This window comes from Arvicola amphibius, chromosome 10 (genome assembly GCF_903992535.2).
Source record: "Arvicola amphibius chromosome 10, mArvAmp1.2, whole genome shotgun sequence".
Classification (NCBI taxonomy): Eukaryota; Metazoa; Chordata; class Mammalia; order Rodentia; family Cricetidae; genus Arvicola; species Arvicola amphibius.
Genome location: NC_052056.1, coordinates 121,724,340 through 121,748,419, shown reverse-complemented (window position 1 = coordinate 121,748,419; position 24,080 = coordinate 121,724,340). Strand labels below are relative to the sequence as shown.

The 24,080-nt window shown below is 54.2% G+C and overlaps 1 protein-coding gene across 1 annotated transcript; it reads right to left on the bottom strand.

Moving 5' to 3' along the window:
• Positions 1-5,176: 5,176 nt before the first annotated feature.
• Positions 5,177-12,075, bottom strand: Tmem119 (transmembrane protein 119). The gene is made up of 2 exons (XM_038346226.1): positions 11,963-12,075; positions 5,177-7,211 (listed from the first exon to the last, which is right to left on the bottom strand). Exon 2 carries the CDS (start codon positions 7,195-7,197, stop codon positions 6,376-6,378), a length of 822 nt encoding a protein of 273 aa, XP_038202154.1. The 5' UTR covers positions 7,198-7,211; positions 11,963-12,075; the 3' UTR covers positions 5,177-6,375.
• Between the last annotated feature and the right edge of the window lie 12,005 nt (positions 12,076-24,080).

Genomic DNA, 24,080 nt, shown 5'->3' with positions numbered 1-24,080 from the left:
TGTGGATGCTAGAAAGTGAACTCAGGACCTCTGGAAGAGCAACCTGTGCTTTTAACCTCTGAGCCATCTCTCCAGCCCCAGGTGATTTTTGTTTGTTTTTGTTTGTTTTGTTTTTTGTCCCCACCACCACCACAGGGTTTCACTGTAGCTATCGAGCCTGTGCTGGACCTTGCTCTTGTAGACCAGGCTGGCTCACACTCTCAGAGATCCACCTGCCTCTGCCTCCTGAGTGCTGGGATTAAAGGTGTGCGTCACCACCACCCAGTTCAGGTGATCCTTTTTAAAATGTATTTATTAGTCAGATATGATGGCACACACTTTTAACCCCAGCATTGGGGAGGCAAGGTTTGTGAATTTCTACGAGTCTGAGGCTATCCTGGTCTACATATTGAATTCTAGGGCAGCCAACACTACATAATTCAATCCTGCTTTTAAAAAAAAATTACAAAAAAAGAAAGAAAATACGTATTTATTTACACATTTTGTGAGTGTGTGTGGCTGAGATTATGTGCACGCATGCACGCAGGAGCCCTTGTAAGACCAGAAGAGAACACTGAATCTCCTGGAACTGGAGCTACAGACGGACATGAGCCCCCAGGTGGGTGCTGGGAGACAAACCCAGTCCCGAGAGCACCCTTAACCACTGTGCCGGTGCTCCAGTCTCCTGGCTCCTGTGGTCAGTTCACTGTGACAGAATGCCCAGCAAACACAGCGTAAGGAAGGCTTTCACCTGGCTCATGGTTTGAAGGATGCAGTCACTCATCGCCCGGATGGCTCTGTGGTGGTACTGAGGCAGCTTACGTACGCCACTCTGTCAGGAAGTGGAGAGATGCACGCTGGTTCTCAGCTGCCCTTCTCACTCCACCCAAGACCGCGGTCCACAGGATGTGCTGTCTTTGGGGTGGGTCTTACTCGGTTAAACTTCTCTGGAAACCCTCACAGAGGGGCCCACAGGTGTGTCTCCCGGGTGACTCCAAGTCCTGTGGGCAACAGTGAGGACCAGTCACAATTCTGACCCCCACTAAACTAGAGGCTCCCTGAAGTGACGTCTGCCCCACATCCTCACCGCTGTACCGTGTTCAAAGCTCCATGTGGCCACATGATCTTGGACTTGATCTCTCTAAGTCTCCATTTTCCTTTTTTGTTCAGACCCTAGGAATGGGTTTCACAGTGCCGTAGAGTAATTCAGCACATTACTTTTTGCGCTGGAAGAAGGCGCAGTAAGAAAGTTCAGGAAGCACGCCGCCTTCACATCAGCATCACTAGAGCCACACGGACATTTGGACTAGGCAGATATGGAAATGTGAGCTTTTAGTAATTTATCACTTTAGACAATTTCATACTTGTACATAGTATGCTTCTACCATCCTCACCCTCTCACCCCTCCTCACCCCACCACCTCCTCTCATCCCCTCTGCTCCTACTGAACCCTTTCATCCCAACCCCCCTCCACTTTTGTGTCTGTTTGTGTCTCTCTGTGCATGTATGTTTGAATAGACCGCGGTGCGCATGTGTGGAGGTCAGAGGACAGCCTTATGTAGTAGGTCCGTCCTCTCCTTCCACCATGAGGGTCTCAGGATGAACCCAGATCTCCAGGCTCAGCAGCAAGCTCTCTTGCCCACTGAGCTCTCTCACAGGCCCTAGCCTGTCTTTCCAGTAACACTGGTGAGATACCCTTCCCATCCCATCTAGAAGTGATGATCAGTTAGGAGTCTCCGGTCTTCCCGCCAGTGCATTGGGAAAGCTGGGAGGAGGTAACACAAGCTTTCCTTCTGGTAGATTCACACTGGGAACAAGCGAGCTGCCCAGCAGCACGTGGTTGGATGGGCACAGCCTGGCACATCAGCGCGATGGAGGGAGACGGTGAATGCCACTGCAGCACACTGACGGAAACATCCAACATATCTCTATGAGGAGGAGATGCCGGCCAAAACAACGGACACCATACAATTCCAGCTATATAAACATCCAGACACCAAAAGGAATCGAGTTAGTTCTGAGGCTTGGGGTGCTGGAGGGGAGTTTGGGGGCTGGATGAGAAGGAGGCACAGGAAGTGGAGTAGGAGGGATCTTGGAGGAGTCCAGAGTAATGGAAAGTCAGGTGTGGGTCCTGTCGTCAAGGTACTCAGGAGGCTAAGGCAGGAGGATCAGGGGTTCAAGGCCATCCTCAGCTATGTCGTGAGCTTGAGGCTAACCTGGGCTGTCGGGAAGGGAAGGGTTGAGGGGAGAAAAATGTTTGTGGGTGACAGGTGTGTTCACGATCTGGTCTGTGGTGACAGTTTTGTGAGGACGTGTGTGTCGTCACCAGGTTGTGCTTCCAGGCACACTAACTAACCCACGGGTTAGTTACACCTCAGCAAAGCTGTGATCATGACCGTGAAGGTCAGGCGCTGTGCAGAGCCTTTGACAATCAGCAGCAGACAGTGCCCATTGCTGCCATGTCCTCTGCTGACACCCAGCCCCACTCTGCAAACACGTGTCCCTAGTGGTAGGTGCTTGCTAAATAGTCATGGGGAAGGGGACGGGAGGTTGCCTGTGTTCTCTCAGCGACCCAGAAACACAAAGGACAGAGAGAGGAGCCATGATGAGGCCAGAGGCTGCCCCCTTCCCCCAACCTTGGCAGCCAGCACCTAGGGGAGGAAGGCAGAAGAGGAGACGGAAGAAATGGCACTCCTGTGTATTCCCCCCCACCACCAGCTGGCTTTGACCTTACCACTGACATGTTCTAGCCAGCTGTGGGTTCGAATGCAGTTCTGCAGGGCTGTGTGACTGACAGCAAATGCTACCCTCTCTGAGCGGCTGGTCTCTGGTGAGGGTAAGATGTGATTAAGTGGGTCCTGGTGTTTGTCTTCCTCCTCCTCCTCACACAGGAGCCAGCACCAACTGTGCCTGCAGCACCAGGCAGAGTGCCGGAGCAGCCCTGAGGTGGAGATGGAGCCCCACACCCTCTTCTCTTGGACTTTGTACCTCTCATCTGGAAGAGCCTGGGAGTTGGGCTGGTGCAGCTCTCTGTAAGAGGAGCTAGGGGACTCGCTCATGCCAAGCAAGTACTCTACACTGACCTACACCTCAGCCCCGACCCTGGGATAGAAACACCCCTCTTCACACAGCAACAGATACCCAGGGAGGCAGGGTATGTCTGAGGTCACATGACTGGCAATGGAGCTGGCATTAAACCACTGTGACAGGGATAAAAAAGTTTTGCAGAGGACCACATATCTGCTTACCTCTGTTCTCACCTGAGTGTGACCCAGCCCTGTCCCTGGGGTTTACTTGAGCAAGGTGAGGAAAGAGAGGTGCATGCTTTTTTCTGTGGCTCATCAGCCCCTCCCCCAGCATGGGGCACCAGCACCCCCACACACACACACATGCACACATACACATGCACACTTGCACATGCATACACACACATGCACACGCATACATCACACACACACAAATGCACACACATGCTCACACACATACCCACTCACCTGCACACGCACAAGCATATGCACATGCACGAACACACATGCATACGCATACATGCACATACACACACATGCGCACACACATACACACTCACCTGCACACACACTCACAAGCACACACTCACACACATGACTGCATGCACACACATGCACACACAGTGGAGCAGGCCTGGCTGCAGACAGATGGACAAGTTATAAAAGGATGGACTGTTCAGACCTTGGTTCCTCTGGGGGATGCTGTGGCTGTCTCCCTTGACCTTCAAGTCCGGTTCTACCCCTTGTGGTTCCAGCCTACAACTCAAGATCTCCCTCTACGGACTCCTGGGTGTGTTCACAAAAGAGCCCTTCTGGGTAGATCCCTGCAGAGTTGGAGAAATTCACTCACCTACCCATCCATTCGTCACTCCTCCCTCCCTCCACCATGCCTCACAGAACACTCAGGATCCTGTCCCCTGGCTGTGTAACCTGGGCAACTAACCAGCTGCACCACTGTGGCCCCGTTTCCTTCTTTGGGTTGTGGACGTTATACCAATGCTCACTTCAAGGTCCTCAGAGTGGGCCGGTACCTGTGTTCATCAGGGGCTACTGCCACCGCTGAGCCCCAGAGGTGTGGAAGGGGCAGGATAGGGTCTAGGCCAGGAGCTGAAGGCTGAGGTGGAGTTAGCATGGCGTGCAGTACGGGAGGGTGGGAGAGAGTCATGACATGAGGAACAGCGCTGGAGGCTCTCGCGCTGCCTCCTTCACCCTCCCCCCAGGATCAGAGAATACCACCATTAAGGCCATGTGCCCTGTATTCTTTGGAGAGTTCTGGAATTAGTGGGAGGCTGCTGCAATGAGAATTGATTTCCAGTGTTGTCTTGGCATGACCCCAGGCAGCTTCAGTACTTCCGGCCACAGTCAGAACTCAGCAGCAAGGAGAGAGCCCAGCACCCAGAGAAACTGAGGCACTTGGCCAGAGCCACACAGCACACTAGAATGGGAGGGGTGTTTATAAGTGAAAAGACTCAGCTCTGCTGGTGTTCATGGAGGAAGCTGGGCTGGGCTGAGAGGAGGGTCCTTCCCAACCGCACAACACAGAGGCCATTGTCTTTCCAGAAGCCTAAGCCTGGGCCTTTCAGACTGGATGTGGGATCCTTGAAGGTTCAGGGCTGTAGGAGACAGCCTCCCTGCCACCACCATCCTGGGAACCTGGCACATGTTCCCAAATCCTGCCACATCTGGATTCCAGAAAGCAGTTCCTGGGCCCAAGTAGGAGCTTACCAACACAGGAACTCACCATCAAAGGGAAGAAAGAAGCTAGAAGTGGGGGGAGTTGAAGGCTGGGTGGGTGTCATTGTCCCTGAGGCCCCGTTAACACTCACCCCACCTACGGAGAATGGGCAGCTGTGCCCTCACCACTGCCCTGTGCCACAGTGCAAAGAGGAAGTGGCTGTGGTGCGCCCCACCAGCTGCAGGCCCAGGCAGCAGTGTGTCGTGTGTTTGACACACTACCTCCAGGAATCCTCAGGTCTGTGGGCCCTGACACCTGCTGCCACCCATATTTCTCTTTGCAGCCCCCATCCTCAGCTCTTGGACCTGGCTGATGCCCTCCCCTAATGCTTCCCACAGCCCATGAACACCCCTGACTGCAGCCATGGACAGTCCAGAGACTTGAGCCAGATCAGGGTTTATTATGTGTTATATCTCCACACCTGAAGAGCTGAGGAGTCCCTGATTGGAGGTGTGGGGAACCCCCCAAGGCCCCCAACAGGACAAAGCCTCCACACTGTCAAAGACTGAGGAATGGTGTGGGCTCAGGCTGCCAGACCACTGTGTGAGCAAAGAATGGGCCAAGCTCCTACTCCAGGTTGGGTGTCAGAATCCAGAACAACAGTTGTCCCAAACATCCCTTGGCTTCCGGGTTGCTTCAGGGCCCCGGCAGAGGAGAGCTCTGCTCACCCCCCCACCGGCCCCCCGCATCCCGGCATCAATAGCAAGATGAGTTGCCCACTCTCAAATCAGGGTTGCTTGACACTTGAGAGAACCGGACTCCCTGCATCTCACATTCCAACTCTGAACCAGATCGTCCAATGGAGTGCCCTAGAGGAAACCGAGAATGGTATTTCCCAGAGTGGGTGCTGTGAGGCTGGACTTTGCAGCCATCGTCACTGCCCTAATACTAAAGCATGGGGGAAAGAGAAGCGAAGCCAGACCAATAGGAACCCTTAGAGTAGGTGCATCAGCTCGGAGAGGGCACAGCGGATCCTCAGCTCACGTGACTTTGAGTTTGCGTATCCACGGAGTGCCTAGAGGGACTCTGTGATGAGGTGGGGGCCCCTGCAAGGAGCTTCCTAACTAATCAAGTCCACTGAGCAGGGGCAGAGTGATACCGACATTCTAGGGATGGGGAGAGGAGAAGGCGACCCTCAGCAGTTCCTGGAGCAACAGGACACAGGCTGTACTTTGTTTCTCCCGTGGGGTGCGAAGGCAGCTGAGGACCGTGGCAAGCCCATCCACTTGACATCGTTCAAATCCAGCAGCCCTGCTTGTCTCCACAGCCAAGATGGAACCGGCAGTGTTTGCTGCCTGACCAGGGGCCTCTGGTCTCTTCCTCTCCTGCTGTGCGGCTGCTTATGGGGACTGCCTCAGTGCAGCTCCATCTGGGGTGTGTCTGTCATTCCTCTTGCAGAGAAGTGGTGCTTTAGGGTGAAGCCCCCAGGAGGGCAAGAGGCATTAAAGGCGCTGGAACTTGGCCAGGTGCGTCCTCGGGTGCACCAGAGGTCATCAGCTCTGCCCATTCAGGGTCAGGATTGATCAGCACTGGCCAAGGAGGCTTGTCAAGAAGCAGTCAAAGCAGAAGGCCTTTCTTGACCAAGGAGGTGATCCTCGAGGACCCGACAGCCAGACTCAGCAGTTCTGGGGCCAGTTAGACACTGGGGGAGACGCTGCCGCAAGCACAGGAACTTTCAGGGGGCCCGGCTGGTCCCTGGGATTCCTCTGCTGCAGAGAAAGAACCTTCCTGTCCCCCTTGGCCCTCACTGGCTTTAGGAGCCCCTATAGCCTCTGCCGAGCCTGACTCTTCTGAGACCCCCAGCTTCTCTGTGGTGGCCCGGCATACCGGGGCTTCCTGGACCTCCTCCTGGCTGTTTGGCACCTCAGCCTTCACCGGCTTTGTTCCCTCCCCACTGCCTGGCAGCACTCTGGCTGGGGACCGGAGGTTCTGGGTAGCGGCCAGAATGTCAGCCTGGAGTTGCTGGGAGGAGCCCAGGGCCTCTTCCTGCCGGCTGTCAGGTGCCCTGTCAGGGACCTCGCTGAAGGCAGGGGGGCCCCCAGCCCGGTCACTCTGGTTCACATACTTCTTCTCGGGGAAGGAGGATGGGTAGTAGGCTGTGGCCTTGTGCTTCTGGCGGGTGATGAGTGCGGCACAGACAATGAACATGAGAAGGAAGGCCAGAGAGCCCACCACCGCAATGAGCATCACATACTGGCGGAAGAAGTCCATGATCCCATCCAGGAGGTTAGTGGGGGGCACAGGACCCTCCAGAGCTGTGGGCTGGGGTCTCCCTGATGTGGGGCTGAAGGTTGGAGTCCGGGGTGGCGGCAGGCTGGGGGAAGAGGCTGAGGAACCCTCAGCTTCCCCACTGCCCCCCACATCCTCCAGGAAGGTGGCTGGGAGGGACACAGAGTAGGCCACTACAGGCAGGGGCCTCAGAAGTAGCAGCAGAAACAAGAGGAGGCTGGAGTCCATGTTGACGTCAGAACCTGCGGGGAAGCGGTAAAAGAGAAATCAGGCTGAGTCTCCTGTGCCTCCAGGGTCTCAGGTCTCAGGAGTAGCTCGCCGACTCCCAAGGACAACAGAGCCCAGAACACGGTCCAGCAGTCACTTAGCTGAACCCCTCACCATGTAGCAATGTGAACACACTCCCAGGCTGTTGTACACAGAATGCCACCTGTTCCACTTCCTTCTGATGCTCCTGAGGACAGAAACTGCGTCTTGCTCACCTTGATGTCCTCAGTGTCTTGCACCCGTATATACACTAAGTGCCCAATAGATGCTTCTGCACCCATGTGGCTGGATTCACATACCAGCTTATGCTCTCATGGTTTACTGGACATGGGACACCCGTTGAAGATGGGCACAAAGCCAGAGGATGACCTCGACGTCATTCCCCTCAGCACCCTCACTTCAATGTCTCTTACTGGGACCTAGTGCTCATGTGTTAGGATTGGCAGGCTCCAAGAATCCTCCTGTGTCCCCATCCCTATTGCAGGTATTACAGGCATGTGCCACCATGCTGGCTTTTGACACGGGTACTAGAGATGCGACTCAGGTCTTCCAGAGTCACCACCTGGGCCATCTCCTAGCCCAAGTAGAAATTTGTCATGGGCAGGGCGGTGGTGATGCATGCCTTTAGTTCTAGGACTTGGGAGGCAGAGGCAGGAGGATCTCTGTGAGTTCAAGGCCAGCCTGGTCTACAGGGTGAATTCCAGAACAGCCATGAATGTTATATAGAGAACCCCTGTCTTGGGAAAAAAAGAAAAAAAGCAAGCAAGAAAGAAAAGAAATTTTTCATGGAAGCCTGAGAGCTACCCAGTGGGAGAAGGGGCTATGATTGTGCCCATTCCCAATTGGCAAAAGACAAGGCTCAGGGGAAACTGAGGCTCAGGGGATCACGTGACTTATCCAGGAAGAGCTGGCAGGCATAAAGGAAGCAATGCTCTGAGGACTCTGGCAGATGGGGGTGGGAGATCAGATGTCTGAGGGACACCTCTGCACAGGAAGTGTCCCCAGGACACCATTACCCGGGACCTTGGTAGCTCTGGCATAGGCTTTTTCAATCAACTCACTTCCTTTTCCAGAAGATTCTAGGCTTTGAAGCTACCAGGTCCGCACACACACATCACATACATGTGTACCCTCACACATGTAGGAAGCCTGACTGCCAGGAAGAGGATCAGGGCATTTTGTGTTCCCAGCCCCCCAATTCTCAGAGGCCTGGACTCCTCTGTGAGCCTCCAAAAAACGCAAGAGGTTCCAGGGGAACCACTGTTCCTGGGGAGACAAAGCTAGCTAGCACTGCAGCTCCTCTCTAGTGCTGCAGCCCCTCCCCACCGCGGCCACTAAATGGGAACCAGATGCTCCCCTCCCCCCCTGGAAGGCTGCTCCTGGCATGAACCCCCCAGGCCCCATCTGGCCCAGACAGCCAGGCTAATTAATAAATTCCTCATTGCCCAAGTTTACACTAACTCTCTCAGCCAGGAGAATGAGAGCTGGGGTTCAGACTGTTGCTAGTCCGGCAGAGCGCTCTGGTCCCCTGGCTGGCTCAGGCTAGGAGTCTAAGACAGAGAAAGCTTCGGGGCCCTGTCTCAGGGGGTCTCCCTTGGAGGACTGAGATGGGGAGACAGAGGCAGAGGCCCAGAGCAGGCAACAGACCACACAGCAAGTTCCTGAGCTGCTGCTTGGTGAGACAGGTGGCATTACCTGCCTCTTGTCTGACAGGGAGGTTGGTCATTTAGTAACTGTCCCAGTGGCCTGAAGTCTTCCAGTTATGTGCACTGAGCCCTCGGTATCACAGGAAACTGGCATCAGGGTGTCCCTACCCCCACCCAAAGGAGCCCAAATCAAGTTATTGCATGGAGCAATCTTCAGCCTCCCGTCTTTCCAGTCAGCTCTGGGTGGCTGACAACGTCACAAGGCTGTGGGGGATAGTTACGCTGATTGCTTTTATTGTTAAACTCTTGTAGTTTAATTTTCAAAATACTTTCTGTCTTGGTTGGGTCTGCAGCAGGGGCGACTGCACTGATGCCAATCTAGTCAAAATGGCTCAAACAGCAAAAGACCGAAGTTCATTTCAGATCGTAAAAAGAGGCTTAATGGGCCAGCAAGATGGCTCAGCAGGAAGGGAGCTTGCTGCCAAGCCTGACGCCCTGTGTTTGATCACCAGAGCCCACAGGATAGACAGAGAGAACGTCTCCCACACCTTATTCTCTGACCTCCACCTGTACACCATGGCCTGATCAGGCCCCTAAAACATATAGAAATGTAATAAATTTTTAAATGATTAAATTACCAAGGGATTTGTTATATTATTTTTTTTTTCATTTTCTGCTGCACCAGGGCTTCATGGTATGCTAAGCAAGCGTTCTGTTGCTGAGCCCCAGGGCTCACAGACAGTGATGATGAGGCCTCCTCCATGGAGGATGATTTCTATCAGCCCTCTTCCGCGGTCCAGGCCTACAATGGATACATTCAGGTTCAGGGTAGATGGTGACATAGCCAAGGACATACAGATGGTACGTGACCGGGCTAGGTTTTGAGTCCTCTGCCGGGAACGTGTTATTCTCTTGGGTGTGCATGTATGTGATTACGTGTGCATGCATGTGGAGGCCGGACGACAATCTGCAGCATTATGCCCAGGAGCTCTCTCTGAGAACTAGGGTCACCAAGTTGGCTAGGCTGGGCCCCTGTCCCCGCCTTTCCAAGGCTGAGATTTGGGGTGCACATCACTATGCCTACCTTTTTATCTGGGCGTTGGGCTTCAACTCATTTTTTTTCTTGACAAGCATTTTACTGACCTGCTCCCCTTTCCACACCACCCCCCTTCTGGAGTGGTGCTGGGGACTGACCCCAGGGCCCTTTGCAGTTGGGCAAGGGCTCTGTCGCTGATCTATACCCCAACACTGGGTCGGCACTTGGGACACAGGATGGCAAATTTAAAAACATCCTGGGCTACATATTAAGACGCTGTCTAATAATACGGTTGTGGCAAGTGGGGACTGTTGCTCCAGACGGACAGGCCACCGTGACTACAGTGCCTGAGACCACAGAAGTTCCCAGGCACACTGACTGACCTGATACGTCAGCTGGAAAGTCACTGGGCCGGCTTCTTCAGCCTGGCCGCCACTGTGTCTAAATCTAAATCTGCCTCACTTTCCCCATCTTCAGATGGGCAGCAGTGGGGTGACTCCAGGCTGAGACTCAGAGAGCTGCTGGGACTGTGTGAGAGAACATTCTAGAGGTGACGGGACAGGCTTGATCCCACAGAAAAGCTGGAATTCAGGAACGGAATGCGCCAGGCAGGATAAGCCAGCATTTTCCCCTCAGCAGATTCATGGCTGTCCTCATTTGCTCTGGTCCCCAACAGCCCCAACAGGAGAGCAGGACACACATGTATACACGTGTGCATGGACACACACATGTAGACAGCAATGCCCCAGACAAGAGAACACTGGCCTCCTGCTGGCACCCCAGATCAGCCAAAGGGATATAGAGAGAGCAGCAGAAACTGCTCCCGCCTCAAAAGAGCAAGACCCTAACTCCCAGAGCCCCCCACCTTCCTCAGTCCCTCAGGGTCCTCCTAAGATAGGCAGCCAAGTGTGGGGACTCAGCGCTGCACGGAGCTAGCCAAATCTTGCAGGAGATGGCCATGTGACCCTGAGCGATTCCTCTAAACTCTCTGGGCCTCAGTTTCCTCTCTGTAGAGTGGAAGAACTGACCTGAAGAGCCCTGAAATGACTGCTACCCGTCAGGCACCCTTGGCTGCCTTCTGGGAGGGCAGGGCCTTCTCGGCCTCCTGGATCCATCCTAAACAGGACTCAGGATCTCAGGTGGGTAAACCTGTTTCCAGCCCAGAGGAAACTCATTGTCCAGCAGAGCCCTTTGGAGAGGTGGCTCAGAGCAGCTGCATCTGGGGCTGGACGTGTCCACTCCCAGATCTCCAGCTTCCACGTCTTTGCAATGGGGACAGGTCACAAAAGTGCCTGGCACACACGTGTCAGCAAGGGGACGCAGCGGACACTCCAGGACCCTCTCCCCTAAGAGCTGCTGCTTGAAATCGAGATGGTTAGAATATGCAGATGAGAAAGTTTACCCCTAAGGACTGGGTACCCCAGGGCCTGAGACTGCCTAGCCAGAGCCTCTGTTCCACCCCCACCCAGAAACTGGGGGCCAGGGATGGAGAGGCAGGCCATGGAAACCTGGCTTCAATTAGACTTGGGGGAGGGGGTCTGGAAGAAGCATTATATCCAAGCCCATTTCCCTGGGGCTGCCAAGTACGGAGAGGGACCCCTTGAAAAGCAGCCTGGAGGAAGCCCACACACAAGCTTACACACGTGCACTACCAGCAGCAGCATGGACAGCCGCAGTCAGAGCCCACAACACAGCTCTGAGACACTCCAGTAAGCTCCCACAGCCTCCAGCTCTCGTACACACACACTAATGGGTGGTATCGGACATCACAGGCTCAGCCTCCAGCCGCACATGAGACAAGTTCCCACCAGCCAGCAGCGCCGTGGCCTTGGAAATGACACCCTGACATTCCCACCACATACATGCACAGTTCTGATGACCCCAGCACCCATGCACGCACGCTTTACCACAGGATACTCACAGCCTCAGACACATACTCAGATTGCACTACCCACATTCAGGGATTCCGGCAAACTTCTCCAAGAGTCTGCAGCTCCAAACTCCAGCCCATCTCAGACTTCCAGAGCTGCAGGCTGGGACTTACCGGCTTCCGGCGAAGGAAGGCCTGCCAGGTAGACGAGCCTGGCCCACTAGAGCCCGACAGTCTGCTGTCTGCCGCCAGCTGCTCTGGCTGGTGCCTGCCCGCCTCGGCCTCCAGGCCCTCCTCTTTCCTCCTCCCCGCTGGGCTAGAGGGCCAGCTTGATTTCATTAAGAGAGCTTGGGGTGGGGACAGTGTAGGGCGGGTCTATGCCGGGCCACACGCAGTCCCACCCTCCTCACACTCCCAGCTTGCTTCCTCCTGACCTCAGGTCCCCTGGGCAGACTCAGACAGACTGACAGACCGAGGGGCTTCCAGGAGCTCTTCCTTAGAATGTCCAGCTGAGGTCTTTCCCATCCCCCTCCACATTCCCTGAGGGAAGTCAGGAGGCTCTGAGGCCCTTGGAAGTGGGAAAGAAAACTCTCCATGGCCCATTCCAGCTGTGACTCAGGATTTCCAGACTTAGGGTGCAGAGTGGGAATGGGGGTATTTCAGGGAAGCCTGTTGGCTTTGAGTTCAGGCACTGTCCAGGCCCTTCCTCCCCAAGTCTTGGTTTCCCCATTCTTGGGAATGAGAGGGATCTCCTTGAGGTACTGGCAATCTACCCCACAAAGCCCCAGCAGGGCAGCTTGGGCAGAAGTTAAGAGCCCATTCCACAGAAGTGGAAAGAAGACGGGGGGGGGGGGGGGGGACGACTCAAATGGTGCAGTGAGGTCCCGAGGACTACAGCTAACTGGGCCTAAAACACTATGGGCATCTTCCCAGGGGAACCCTGTGGTCCCTGGAGCACTGAATTCACTCACTGACGCACGCACACACTCAGGCACACTCGCTCACTCACCCACTCTCACACTCACACACTCACTCTCACACACACCCACTCACACACCCACTCACTCACGTACTCACACACTCACACACCCACTCACACACTCACCCACTCACACTCACACACTCACCCACTCCCTCTCACACTCACACACCCACTCCCTCACACACTCATTCACACACCCACTCACTCACACACCCACCCACTCCCTCTCACACTCACTCACACACTCACCCACTCCCTCACACACTCATTCACACACCCACTCACTCATGTACTCACACACTCACACACCCACTCACTCACACACTCACCCACTCCCTCTCACACTCACTCACACACTCACCCACTCCCTCACACACTCATTCACACACCCACTCACTCATGTACTCACACACTCATACACCCACTCATTCACACACCCACACATTTACACATCCACTCACTCACACACTCACACACCTACTCCTCACACACTCACTCACACACTCATACACCCACACATTTACACATCCACTCACACACTCACACATTCACTTGCACACATACTCACACACCCACTCCCTCACACACTCATTCACACACCCACTCACTCATGTACTCACACACTCACACACCCACTCACTCACACACTCACCCACTCCCTCTCACACTCACTCACACACTCACCCACTCCCTCACACACTCATTCACACACCCACTCACTCATGTACTCACACACTCATACACCCACTCATTCACACACCCACACATTTACACATCCACTCACTCACACACTCACACACCTACTCCTCACACACTCACTCACACACTCATACACCCACACATTTACACATCCACTCACACACTCACACATTCACTTGCACACATACTCACACACCCACTCCCTCACACACTCATTCACACACCCACTCACTCACTCACACACTCACGCACTTACTTCTGTCAGTGCTGAGCAGATCCCAGATGGGATGCAGACTCAGCAACTCCCCCAGGAACTTGCAGGCTTCCAGAACTACCTGCACCGAGATTCATCATGGAGTGTGCCTTGCCTTCTGTAAACCAGAGGGGGTTCCACGGCAGGAGAGGGCCTACAGGGAAGCCATGCAGGGAGGCTGGAACCCCACCTGAGCAAAAGGGGGCTTGGCAAGGCACTCGCGGCAGTGAAGGGGTGAGGGCGGCCCTGGCCGTGACTAACCTGCCTTACTTAGACTAGACAGCAGTTTCAGGGGCAGCCAGACCTCCCCAGGGCCACTTCCCAGGGAGCAAGCCCTGTTCCCAACAGAGTGAGGACCCCTTTCAGGACTCTGGTTTTTACTGGAGGGCCAGATCCCCAGCCTCATCAGGGATCTGGGAGCTTCCGGCATGACTTGGCTTCAAGCATCCTCCTCCTCCTCCGTGTCCAGCAGCCACACAGAATCCTCAAGCAGTGAGCCCAGTGTCTTGACCCTCTTTCTTTCCCCAAATGAAAGTCACCTTGGGGTGACCAAAGGCTATTATGTCCCCAGCTAAGGTCCCTAGCTCACGTAAGTAATACTCTTTACCACGGAGGCTGTCATGACACAATCACAGGGTATAGACAACGTAGGTCCCAGATCAGGGTCTACGCACGCCTGTCTTCTGCTCCAGGGATACAGGGTTGGCCCTGGTGCTGACTAGAGCTGGCTCCAGACTCAGATGCCAGAGTCCACGCGTGCTCAAGTTCCTCATGCAACTCTGCATAGTGCCTGTGCAGAACCAGAGTTGCTACCCCACCCCCACCCCGGTGTCCCTTAGCTCATCTCAGTGTGCCTTGGTGACTTCTCTTCCTTTTCATTTCCCCTCTTTTCTTCCGAGACAAGAGTCTCCTTGACTCCAGACTGGCTCAGATTTGACATGTGACCGAGTACATTCTTGAGCTTCTGATTCTCCTGCCTCTACCTTCAGAGTACCAGGCTTTCACCCCCCAGCACAGACAGCATGGGACTCAGGTTTGCATGCTTGCTAGGCCTGAGCTGCCTCCAGGTGACTGAGTTTTCTGTGGTAAGGAACAGGCCCTTGCTCTACTCGGCTGTCAGGGGCACGATGTTAAGGGAAAGTCTGCACCTGCTCAGTGCGAATGTAGTCATCTCTGCTGACCCAAGGACACAGGGCCCAATCAGTGTGAATGTAGTCATCTCTGCTGACCCAAGGAAACAGAGCCCAAAGATGCTGGACAGCCACATCTTGTCACTTGAGAGAGGCCTGCCTTGCAGAGTCTGGGGCCCACAGGTTCTGGAGGTGTGAGAGAGGGACGCTCCAGAACAGGAACCAGAGGCTCACAGTGGAGGGGCATGGCCGGGGTAGTGGAAGGCTGGGCGCAAGGCCCCTCCTGAGGCACCAGTTTCTATTTCCAGATCTTCCGAACTGTCAGCACCAGGTTAGTTTCCACCTCGAACTGGACCATACCCACAGCACAGCCCTCTCCTAGGGTATGTGGGACCACACACACACACACACACACACACACACACACACACCCCTATTAGCACATGCATGTGTTCATACAAAGGTACACACAGGTATACCATTCCTCACTGTGCACCTCCACCTGTAACCTGCAGATGCTCACCAAATGTCACTCATGAGCAGAGACAAAAGAGCCCAGCACCCAACCACCACAAACCCCAGCACTTTCCCTGGGTTTGGGTTCAATGCTAGTCACAGACTGCCAGCCCTCAGGCTCCCACCTAGACAGATTTCACTCACTGTGCAGGTACAGAGTCCCAAGACTCTGGCATCCAGCTCACAGTCAGGTGTTGGGAGCCAGTAATAGGCAAACAGGCCCGAGTTCACAAAAGAGGTAGGAGAATTGCAATAAACCACAGAGGGAGCCATGCCTGCACCTGGGCTGAGCTGGGAGGAGTCACTCAGGGCTCCACGCACTAGGCAGTCAACTGCGTCCCAGGCTTCCACTGTAGGTAGTGACTACAGTTCTGCCCTGGAGGATGGAGAGAAGGTACTTAGGAAGGCATGAAGACGGGAGAGTTCCCGGCAGCTGGACCACATGTGCGAAGGCCCAGGAGCACAGTAGCACTGAGGCAGCCCCTAAATACTGTCAGGCCACATCTCTGGGGACCGAGGACTTTGCTTGTTTGGGGCCCTATCCTGACTCTAGCATCTAGAGTCATGGTTGTCAACCTTCCTAAAGCTGTGACCTTTTGATACAGTTCTGCATGCAGTGGTGACCTCCAACCATAAAATTATTTTGTTGCTACTTCATAACTGTAATTTTGCTACTGTTATGAATCGTAATGTAAAGATCTGATATGCAGGATATCTGATGGGGGGCCCCTGAGGGGGGTGTGAGCGACAGATTGAGAACCTGTGGGTTCTGATCTAGGACAATACCGGAAACACAACCCAACTGCCTGAAGGACGCCTGTTCCGTCTGATCCTGCACCTTCAGGCATCGGTCAGCCAACGATATAAGAGAAGTTCCATCCTTCCACAGTGTCTCACAGCACGTCCGCAGTTTCTGGGGCACGTGTGGGGCCCTGCAATGGCATCTATGGGCGTGGGCAGGCCTGTGGTGTGGAGCACAGGGTGGGCTGTTCACTTGCAACCCATAATTTCAGAGTCCCAGAGCAGGGCCAAGGTTTTCGCTCTGCCTGGAAACACTTCAGAGACCCTGCCCTGAACCCCTTACAATTAGCTGCCACACTGCCCCACTCAGCAGCCCTGGCCAGTGGAGCTTGGGAGGGCTGGGAACGCCCCTAGCTTGTGTCTCTGCTGAGTCTTCCCGCTGGGCTCTGGGCAATGCCAGCCCACCGCAGTCCCTAGCTCCAGCCCATCATGGGTCCAGGACCACATCTAATTACACAATGCTGAGCACTGAGGCCTGCCTTCCAAGCAAAAATAGCTAGGTCTTTCATGTGGCTAGAGAGGCCTGGGCTGCAGCTCCATCACAGCCCAGGCCTGTGGCGGAGTACCCTGGAGGAGTACCCTGGAGGATTACCCATGGAGGAGAACCCTGGAGGAGAACCCTGGAGGAGTATCCTGGAGGATTACCTGTGGAGGAGTACCTGTGGAGGAGCACCCTAGAGGAGCACCCTGGAGGAGCACCCTGGAGGAGCACCCTGGAGGAGTGCCCCGGAGGAGCACCTGTGGAGTTTCATAAGACATTTGTCAGTCTAACCAAGGTGACCATCAAGCTTGGTGACCACAAGCTGGAGACGCAGGTAGCTAGACTAGCTTCTTCTTGTTGCTGTGACAAACACCAAGAGCAACTTAGGGGAGAAGAGGCTGATCACCCTCTATGGTCACAGGCCATCATGAAGGGAAGTCAGGGCAGGAAGTGAAGCGGAACGCAGCTGTCTGGCTTGTTTTCAGGGCTGTGCTTGACCAGCTTTCTCATACGGTCCAGGGCTACCTGCCCAGGGTGGTGCTGCCCACCGTGGCCTGGGCTCTTCTCCATCTGTCAACAAGACAATCCCCCACCCCGTCAGGTGACTCTAGGAGTTCAAAGACATTCTTGGGCACATACTGAGTTCAAGACCAACCTGGGCTACATGAGACCTGTCTCAATCAAACAAATTAAATACACACCCCAAACCCTCAAAACAACAAAGTCAGACTCAGAAGAGTAACTCTCGGGGGGTTCTGGCTGGCAAGGGACTCAAGGAACAGGGTAGTCCTGGACTCTGTGGCCTTCAGGTCTGGGTCCCATTCAAGGGACACCCCAGTGTGGGAAGGCACAGCTGGACACTGGAGATCTGCCTGTCCTGTCCAGGTTATGAGTCAGTTCAAAGTGTGCTTAAAAACCCACATCCCTCCACGGGGGGTACGCACTACAGGCCAGGGACAGGGTCTCAGAGCTTCCTGTGGCCGGGTGGCCAGCCAGCTGTGTCTGCCTCGCAAACATTTACATTCTCTGAGTGGAAGGAATCTTCTCATGAGACTCACCGGAACCCTGCTGGTGTGGGCAGTGCAGCTGGGACTTCTGGCTTTGCCTCAGGCTTCAGCTTGACCAGCTCCATGATGGGGGCTTCCAGGCTGTCACCAACCTCCCTGCTCTGCACTGGGGGGAGGGGGGGGGGCGGGGGGAGAACCTGTACATCTAAGAGCAGGGAGGCCCCTGAAGTTCCCAGTTGCAGGATGTCTCCTCCATTTCTCCTACTCACTATAGCCCTCTAGTTCCTCCAGATTGCCCTTCCCTTGCCTTCCCTTGCCTTGCCTTGCCTTCCCTTGCCTTCCCTTCCCTTCCCTTCCCTTCCCTTCCCTTCCTTAACCTTTCCCTCCCCTTCCCCCTCCTCTCCCCTCTTCTCTTCCCTCCCCTCCCCTTCCCTTCCCTTCCTTTCCCTTCCCTTCTCCTCTCCTCCCCTTCCTTTTCCCTCCCCCTTCCTTCTTCCTCCCCTTCCCCCACCTCTCCCCCTTCTCTTCCCTTCCCTTTCCCTCTCTTCACCTCCCTTCCCTTCTCCTCCCCCTTCCTTTTCCCTTCCCCGTCCCTCTTCCTCCCCTTCCCCCACCTCTCCCCCTTCTCTTCCCTTCCCTTTCCCTCTCTTCCCCTCCCTTCCCCTTCCCTTCTCCTCCCCCCTTCCTTTTCCCTTCCCCTTCCTCCTCCCCTTCCCCTTCCTCTCCACCCTTCCCTTCCCTTCCCTTCCCTTCCTTAACCTTTCCCTCCCCTTCCCCCTCCTCTCCCCTCTTCTCTTCCCTCCCCTTCCCTTCCTTTCCCTTCCCTTCTCCTCTCCTCCCCTTCCTTTTCCCTTCCCCTTCCCTCTTCCTCCCCTTCCCCCACCTCTCCCCCTTCTCTTCCCTTCCCTTTCCCTCTCTTCCCCTCCCTTCCCCTTCCCTTCTCCTCCCCCCTTCCTTTTCCCTTCCCCTTCCTCCTCCCCTTCCCCCTCCCCTCGGCCCTTCCCTTCCTTTCCCTTCCCTTCCCTTCCCTTCCCTTCCCTTCTCCACCCTCGCATGGAAAGTTCTGGACATTTTCCAGGTGCCACTCAGCCCTGTCTCTGTGGAACCTACTTTCCGGTCAGAGGTCATGGACCATTTTGAAGATGCCGAGAGGGTGCCTTGGTGGTACAGGGCTGGTTCCAGAGCCGGCGGAAGGTGACATTCCAGCAAAGATCTGAAGGGAGGTGACAGCAGGTCCAGAACATGTTCTGGAAAGGTCCAGGCGGAGGAAGAGTGATACAAAGATTCTGGGGTTTGGTCATCCGGCATCATCCAGGAGTAAGAAGGCGGGAGATGTCACGGGAACAGAATGGATGAAGAAGGGAACATCTGAGGGGGGGCAGCAGTCAGAAGGCAGTGGGCCAGGCCTGGAGCACTGGGAACACCTGAGGGAGGGCAGCAGTCAGAAGGCAGTGGGCCAGGCCTGGAGCACTGGGGACATCTGAAGGGGTTTGGTCTCCATGTTGACAATGCCGTGTTGTGCATGTATGTAAAACCTGGCCACATCCTTCATCCATCAAGCCTCTGTGCACCCACAATCCTCTTTTCTCAAGAACTCAGAGAAGGAAGTTTTCAGGGTCCCATCTCTAGGCAGGCTCTGTGCTAACCGCCTGATGGCTGGCTATGCAGGCCTCCGGTCCCTGCCTCCGTTCCTTCCATCTGACCACATAGTTCCTTCTCAGCTGGCTCCACAAGCCCTGCCTCATCTTCCTGCAGGTAGCTACTCCAGTCAGCCTCTGCCCTGGACCACAGGTTACCCAGGGACTGCCGCATGGGGGGGGGGGTGTCTTCCAGGACATCAGACCACCTACCAGGTAGAACCAGGCCCTTAGGGTGGGATCAAGGAAGCAACCAATGTCACCAATAGCACCTATAGCACACTACCTGCCCTGAGGGTCTGGGGCTTGGCGGGGACACCATGCATTGAGTGGTCAACCAGTCAGGGCCTCTTCCCTCTGTTGTCAAACAAGGGTTCTTGTGGGAAGTCCTTGAGCCCTTGGCACCCAGATGAGCACCCTCACGGCAACAGGGGCCGCAGAGGGAACTAAGGGTGATGGTCACAGAATCTGGGTAGTGCCACCCAGCTGGGTTTCACAAAGCAAGGAACCCTCAGCCCCCCCACCCCTCTTTAATCACACAGTGGGCTCCCCCACCCCGTCATATCTTTACAGAAATGTCCTATTCTTGGGCAGCTGCACACACAGCCACTCCCCCCACCACCGGCCACTAAGCCCCAGGGTCTAGGCAGCTGAAGCAGCAGACAGACAGACCCTCAAGCCTGGGCTTAACCTCTCGAGCCTGGGTAGAGGCTAGCAGTGTGGGTCAGCCGGGGTTGGGGGGGATGGGCCCAACAGCTGAAAACATCTGGTTTGAATTGTCACTTAGAAGTTCAGGCCAGGCAGCCAAGGAATTTGTGAGTTAATTTTAGGCCAAAAGACAGCACTCAGCAGGGCGGGGTCTGGGTCCCTCAAACCACAGAGGCAGACAGGCTGAGAGGGTTGTAAGGCCCCCATGGTGCCCCAGGATGGTCCTGCTGCCTCACAGCTGGAGACTTACTCACCCGATGGGCGCAGATTGGCACCAAGGGCTCTTCTCTCCCCTCAAGGAGAGCAAGTGAGGCTCAGAGGCGAGGGAGTTGTGCTATAACACACACCCCGTAAGCAAGCGTCAGAGCCGCGATTCAAACAAGCTACTGACTTTAGACCTTTGGAGGCTTCCATTTTCAGCTGTGTCTTTAGCCTTTGCTTCTCTATTTCCTCGATCCGTCGGTGTTTTCTGAATCCCCACTGTGTGCCACATACAGCGACAGAGAGGATGAGCTAAGCCTCACATAGCATCCATCCGGAGTGCCTGGATGAGGGAAGGGGACTGCTGTGGTGAACTCTGACGGCTAGAGTGGCCTTACCTGGACAGACGGACTTCAAACTGAGACCTAAGGAATTCAAAGACGTCAGCCATACAGAGATCCGTATGTGTATCAAAAAATTAACAAGGGTAGAGTGGGGCCCCGAAACTCCCATTGGTAAGTAAGCAAGTCATACTCATGAGCCTTGTCTTCAGTGTCCCCACAGGGACTGCTGAACTCTTGGGGGATATCACCCCAAGTTGTATCTCTGCGGGACACAGAGGCTGGAGCCAAGGCCAGACAACCATGTGTCCAGAACGAGCCACCCTAGGGGAGTGAAAGCATGACCAAGCCAGCAACTGGTGCGTGGGCTTCTGAGCCCACAGTAGCTCTCACCTCCCACTAACCTCGGTCACGTGTGGGGTTCTACAGCCCACAGCTACAAGCAGAGGTGGTGACACCAAGAGGCTGCTTTGCAAACAAGTCATGGGGACCCAGAAGTCAATCGGAACATCCCTGGGAAGGAAACTCTGGGGTGTGGGTGTCTCCTGCTACGTGAGAAGACTCAGCGCCAAGTCCTCCCTTAGGCACCATGGACACTGGGGATCGTCTTGTAGGGGGACACTGTGTCCTGTTGAGCTCCACCCTAATAAGGCTGTTATACCCCCCTAGTGTGACAACCAGAAATGCCTACAGGATGGCCAAACATCCCCTGGGAGCTGCTTCTGCCGCAGCCTTCCTGTGTGGGCAGGGGTACCAGGGACGGTGCTTTCACTGCATGGGCGGCTGGTCCCCAATGTCTTCACACTAGCAGTTTTTTCTGACCATAGAAATCTTAAGAAAATGGATTCAGATTTCATTTAACATGAATATCATGGGCATTTCCCCCTTCATCTTTTTAAATTGTGTGCATGCGTGTGTACGTGTGTGTATGGGCACACACACACTATGACATATATGTGAAGTTAGAGGACAGCTCTGTGGAGTCACTCTTGCCTTGCGCCCTCATGTGAGCTTCTGGGGGATCAAACTCATTGTCAGGCTTGTGCGTCAAGTGCCTTTGCCCAGGAATCCCCTCGCTGGCCCTTATCAGTTGTTCAGCTCTTATTCTGTGGCTCAGGCTGGCATAGTGTTTGCTATACAGCCCAGGTTACCCTTCAACTCAAAGCAATCCTCCAGCCTCAGCTTCCTGAGTGCTGGAATGACAGACACGAACCACAACTGGGTTCTGTGTTGTTCTTCAGAACAACACTTGCAGAGGCTTGAGGAATATTCTACTGGGAGAGCCTGAGCCTCCTCGCCTCACTGCAAGTGGCTAGGGCGTTCTCCAATGTTTCCCGGGCACCTGCTCTGTGCCAGGGTCTTTGGCAGAAAAGTTGAGTCTCTCTTCCTGCCCACAAACATGCCTCAAGCCCCATCTATGCCTGGGGACTGTAGTTGGTCATTTTTTAGTTGGTTGCTTTTGCTCTTTACTTTTTGGGGGCCCACCACCCAACTCTCAAATACACACACACACACACACGCACACACACACACACACACACACACACACACACACACTATCACACACACAGAGTCTTATACTTTCTTATGAATGCCTGGCCTTAGCTCGGCTTATTTCTAGCCAGCTTTTCTTAATTTAAATTATACCATCTACTTTTTGTTTGTTTGTTTGTTTGTTTGTTTTTGTTTTTCAAAAAACAAAACAGGGTTTCTCTGTAGCTTTGGAGACTGTCCTGGAACTAGCTCTTGTAAACAAGGCTGGCCTCAAACTCACAGAGATCTGCCTGCCTCTGCCTCCTGAGTGCTAGAATTTTAGGCATACACCTTTTGTCTCTAGTCTATATATCTTTCTTTCTTTTATATTTTTGGGTTTTTTTGTTTTTTGTTTTTGTTTGTTTTGTTTTGTTTTTGTTTTTCGAGACAGGGTTTCTCTGTGAAACAGTCCTAACTGTACTGAAACTCACTGTTTTGTAGACCAGGCTGGCCTTGATTGAACTCAGAGATCCACCTGCCTCTGCCTTCTGAGTGCTGGCATTAAAGGTATGCACCACCACCACCAGGCCTTTCTTTACTTCTTACTCCATGACTTGCTGTGTAGCTTGGTGGCTGGCCCCTGGAGCCCTCCTCCTTCTCCTTCTTTGTCTTTAGCTCCTTCTCTTCCCAGATTTCTCCTCCTGCCAGCCAGCCTACTCTCTCTCCTGCCTCGCTATTGGCCATTCAGCTCTCTTTATTAGACCAATCAGGCGTCTTGGACAGGCAAAGTAACACAGCTTCAGAGTTAAACAAATGCAACATAAAAGAATGCAACACATCTTTGTATAAATATTTGACAACATAAACAAATGTAAAACATCTTTAATATTCTACACCAGAGGAATGCGTGGGACGTGAGGAGATGGTGGTCTTAAAAGCTCAAAAGAGTGGGGGCTGGAGAGATGATTGTGGTTAAGAGCACTGGCTGCGCTTCCAGAGGACCAGGGTTCAATTCCCAGCACCCACATGGCAGTTAGCAACTGTCTATAACTCCAGGGGATCTGACACCTTCTCACTAATGCATATAAAATAAATTTTAAAAAAAGAAAAGAAAAGCTCAAAGGAAAAGCCAGGCACATTGGCACACGCCTTTAATCCCAGCCCTGGGCAGGCAGAGGCATGAAGACTGATTTTGAGGCTAGCCTGTTCTATATAGTGAGATTCAGGACAGCCAGAGCTCTCTAGAAGAGTTTATCTTCCTCTTACAACGCCACACCACTGAGGTTGCCATGGCACCGTACTCTCATGACCTCATTGACTCCAATTACCTCTCAAAAGCCAAAAGCCCCACTTCTTAATTCTATTAACACATGGATTTCGGGGTCCTTTTCAACAGCTCCTGCTTCACTCCAGGCAGAGGCTCACACCTTACCACCCCTCCTGGCAGAGGCTCACACCTTACCACCCCTCCTGGCAGAGGTTCACACCTTACTCTCCCTCCAGGCAGAGGCTCACACCTTACCACCCCTCCTGGCAGAGGCTCACACCTTACCACCCCTCCAGGCAGAGGCTCACACCTTACTGCCCCTCCTGGCCTTCCCTCTACACAGCTGTGGTCTCCTGCTGCCAGGTGGGAACTCTCTGAGTCACTGCCTGTCCTGCAAGCATCAGGCCCTCAGACCTGCTTCCGGCCCCAAGGAGCTGCCCCTAACACAAACACTCCCAACTCCCAGATGAGGAAATGCGGGTCTGAGAGCCTGGTGGCCTGCTCCAGGGCTTCTTCAGTTTAGCCCAGAGAGGTGGGCTAAGGTGGCTTCTCTGCTTCCCCAACACCACTTCTCCCCCCACCCAGGCCACTTCCCCTCTGGCCAGATGGGCACCACAGTCTTGACTTTTTTCCACCTCTGCTGCCAATTCAAAGTTCTCTGGGAGAGTAATCTTGCTGCTGAAGAGAAGTCAGACCAGAACCTGACTTAGCGATTTAGAAATTTAGGGGGTTCCCGGTCATTGCTCAGGGAGCTAGTCTGTGGTCATGGTTGATCTCAGATCTTTAGGAGCTGGAC